At 46.7% G+C, this 3359-nt stretch overlaps 1 protein-coding gene and 1 non-coding gene across 2 annotated transcripts; one reads left to right on the top strand and one right to left on the bottom strand.

Moving 5' to 3' along the window:
• Positions 1-763: 763 nt before the first annotated feature.
• Positions 764-870, bottom strand: LOC125593661. The gene has a single exon (XR_007329561.1). It is a non-coding gene; the product is annotated as a small nucleolar RNA R71 (small nucleolar RNA).
• Positions 871-2035: 1165 nt separating this feature from the next.
• Positions 2036-2587, top strand: LOC125592579. The gene has a single exon (XM_048767833.1). It carries the CDS (start codon positions 2036-2038, stop codon positions 2585-2587), a length of 552 nt encoding a protein of 183 aa, XP_048623790.1.
• Positions 2588-3359: the final 772 nt, after the last annotated feature.

Genomic DNA, 3359 nt, shown 5'->3' with positions numbered 1-3359 from the left:
TTTGGCGCCGTTGCGACGGGGACTAAGCTTTTACCTTTATTTTTCGGTTTAATATTTAGTCTGAGATATCTAACTTGCTTTATTTCTTTGTTGGAACAGATGATCCAAGTGCATGACCAGTAGACATACTCGGAGCAACGCACAAGGACCACTACATCAATTGACCAACGACGAACTCACAAGATTAGAAAGACAGAACCGTCAACAGCCAAGAACAACTGACACCAACATTGGTGATCACGACAATATGGATGACCTCACTGCTGCATTGGCACTCATTAAACATCAAATGCAGACTCAGCAACAGCAGATGTTGCAGATGCAGCAGGCCATCCAAAATCAGCAACAAGCTTCTCAGGAACAAGCAGCCGTGAACGCCGCACGAGAAGAGCGTGTTGCTTTTATTGGGGAGCGAAACCTTCCGCGGAACTTCGCTACTAACCGCTCCCCCATCAACCCTCCACCCTGTACTCGACAAGATTATGAGATCAAACCTGCACTGATAGGTCTGGTACAGAAGAGCACGTTCAGTGGCCTCACTTCAGACATTCCAATGGACCACATAGAGGCCTTTGAGAGGATCTGCAATTTCTCTCGCTCTAATGGAGTGCCACCAGATTATGTCAAATGCACGTTGTTCCCATTCTCTCTTGAAGGGAAAGCTTCTTGCTGGTTGCAATCTCTCCCAACCGGTTCTCTCACCTCATGGGACCAGGTTCGATCAGCATTCCTGAGCCACTTCTACACAAAGTCCAAAACCGCGGCTCTACGACACAAAATCTCCAACTTCAAGCAGAAGTCTGATGAACCTTTTCATGAAGCTTGGGAAAGGTATAAGGAATACCAGAGAGAGTGCCCACACCATGGGTTTGATGATGATTATATATTGGAGGTGTTCTACGATGGAGTGAGTTATGAGTTCCAAAACACCCTTGACTCTTCTAGTAATGGAGACTTCATGACTCAAACCACACCTGGTGCGTTTGCGTTGATTGAGAACATGGCATCAAGTTCACTGAACAAGAACAAGGAGCATGACCGCTCGAAGAGTGTGAACAACATAGATGATCTCACAGCGAAGGTGGACCAACTGCTTAAGGGAAACCAAAGCCAAGTGTTCATAATGGAAGAAGCAACTCCTGAGAAGAGTGCCGGTGACCTGGCGTTTGAAGCTGAATTATCAGGGGACGATCAGCAAGAGGTGAGCTACGTGAATGGGCAAGGATGATAGCTCAAAAACTACCACCCAAACCCTAACGTCCGGAACAACCAACAGCTTTTCTGGCCTAAGCAAAATAAACCAACTGATCCTGCACAGAGTAACCAAGGTCAGTATGCCAGGTATCAAAAGAACTACCAACCTCGGGCTTATGTTCTAAGCCAACCGCAGAACACCACACCCCAGATGCAGAAACACTAGAACCCTCAACCAGCTACCTCCGCTCCTATCGTTGCTCCGCAAGATGAGACAAAGGTCATGTTGCAGCAGCTGCTCCAAGGACAACAGCTCCAAAGGAAAGCTCTGAACCAGGTTACTACCGAGATCAATACCAGAATGAACCATATGTTCAGAGATTTGAGCACCAAGTACGATAATGTCGCGAGCCATATGAGACAGATGGACATTCAGATAGCTCAGACTGATGAGAGCGTCAAGAGGCAGCAAGGTACTCTACCTGGTAAAACGGACAAAAATCCTAAGGAGTGCAATGCAGTTCAACTGAGGAGTAGAAAACAAATTTCCGAGCCGGAGAAGAGGAGGTTCACCACAGCTGAGAAAGGGAAGCAGAAAGAGTCAGAACAACTACCAGCCGATATCCTGGCAGTTGAGAGGAATACGGAACCAGCAGTTGGAACAAGTTCCCCAGGGCCAGAACAACCAGCTGAAGCTATTCGCCCGATCCTAGAGGTTGTTCCTCCTCGCGAATACATTCCTAAAGTCCCTTACCCTGTTCCAGCAAAGGCCACTCGTAAGGACAGAGAGGAGATGAAGTGCAGGAAGATGCTGGAGGACCTAACCGTCTGACTCCCCTTGATGGATGCGATCCAGATGATGCCCTCCATGCGCAGCTTTATGAAGGGATTGATCTCAGGAAAAATATCAGAGGAGAGCGAATTCATGACAGTTTCCAAGGAGTGCAGCGCAGTGCTTCAGAACAGGCAGATAAAGAAGCGAGGAGACCCCGGCAAGTTCGTCCTCTCTATCCAGATTGGGAAGACAATTTTTGCATGCTCCTTGGTTGATCTTGGGTCCAGCGTGAACCTCATGCCTTACTCTGTAGCACGACGTCTAGGATACACACATTTCAAACCAACTAAGATGTCCTTAGTGTTCGCGTATAGATCAGTCAAATCCCCAGTTGGTATACTAGAGGATCTCCAAGTAAAAGTCGGAAACACCTCTGTTCCAGCAGACTTCGTTGTTCTGGAGCTGGAAGAAGAGTCTAAGTATCCTCTCATCTTGGGAAGACCATTCCTATGTACTGTTGGAGCCATCATTGATGTGCGACAAGGGAAGATTGATCTGAATCTTGGGGACATAGTCATGCAATTCGAGATGGATGAACTACTAAAAAGCCGATGTTAGATGGGCAGACCTTTGAGGTTGATGAAGGGATTGACCCGCTGCAACCTCGCGAAGGAATGATCGAGGAGATTCTTACAGAAGACCCACTTGAGCTTGCACTAGTAAGAGCTGAGGCCGAGCAGAGTGTCGTAAACATTGATGCAGACGGGTATGCCAAGATGCTTGATTCCGCAAGGAGTATGGGAAGAATGGTAGCGAGTCTAAGTCTGGAGGAGGCAAGCAACAGGGTCGAAACCACTCCATCTAGAGCGACCCCTACACCGAACTCGCCTGTTCTGTCGAACCAACCAGAGGATCCCTGGAGCGAGCTTAAAGCTCCTAAGGTTGAGCTAAAACCCCTTCCCAAGGGGCTCAGGTATGCTTTCTTAGGTCTGAATTCCTCATATCCTGTCATTGTCAATGCTGAGCTAAATAATGTGGAAACTACATTGCTTTTGTGTGAGCTTAGGAAATATCGTAAGGCATTAGGATATTCGCTAGCTGACATACCTGGCATTTCACCTGATTTATGCATGCATAGAATACACCTAGAAGATGAATCAATGACTTCTGTCGAACATCAGAGGAGGTTAAACCCGAATCTAAAAGATGTCGTTAAGAAAGAGATTATGAAACTTCTTGAAGCAGGTGTAATCTATGCCATATCTGATAGTAAATGGGTCAGCCCTGTTCATGTAGTACCTAAGAAAGGTGGGATCACTGTTATCACAAATGAAAAGAATGAATTGATCCCTACTAGGACAGTGACAAGACATCGCATGTGCATTGATTT

Source organism: Brassica napus, chromosome C9, assembly GCF_020379485.1.
Source record: "Brassica napus cultivar Da-Ae chromosome C9, Da-Ae, whole genome shotgun sequence".
Classification (NCBI taxonomy): Eukaryota; Viridiplantae; Streptophyta; class Magnoliopsida; order Brassicales; family Brassicaceae; genus Brassica; species Brassica napus.
This window is presented reverse-complemented; position numbering and strand designations above follow the sequence as displayed.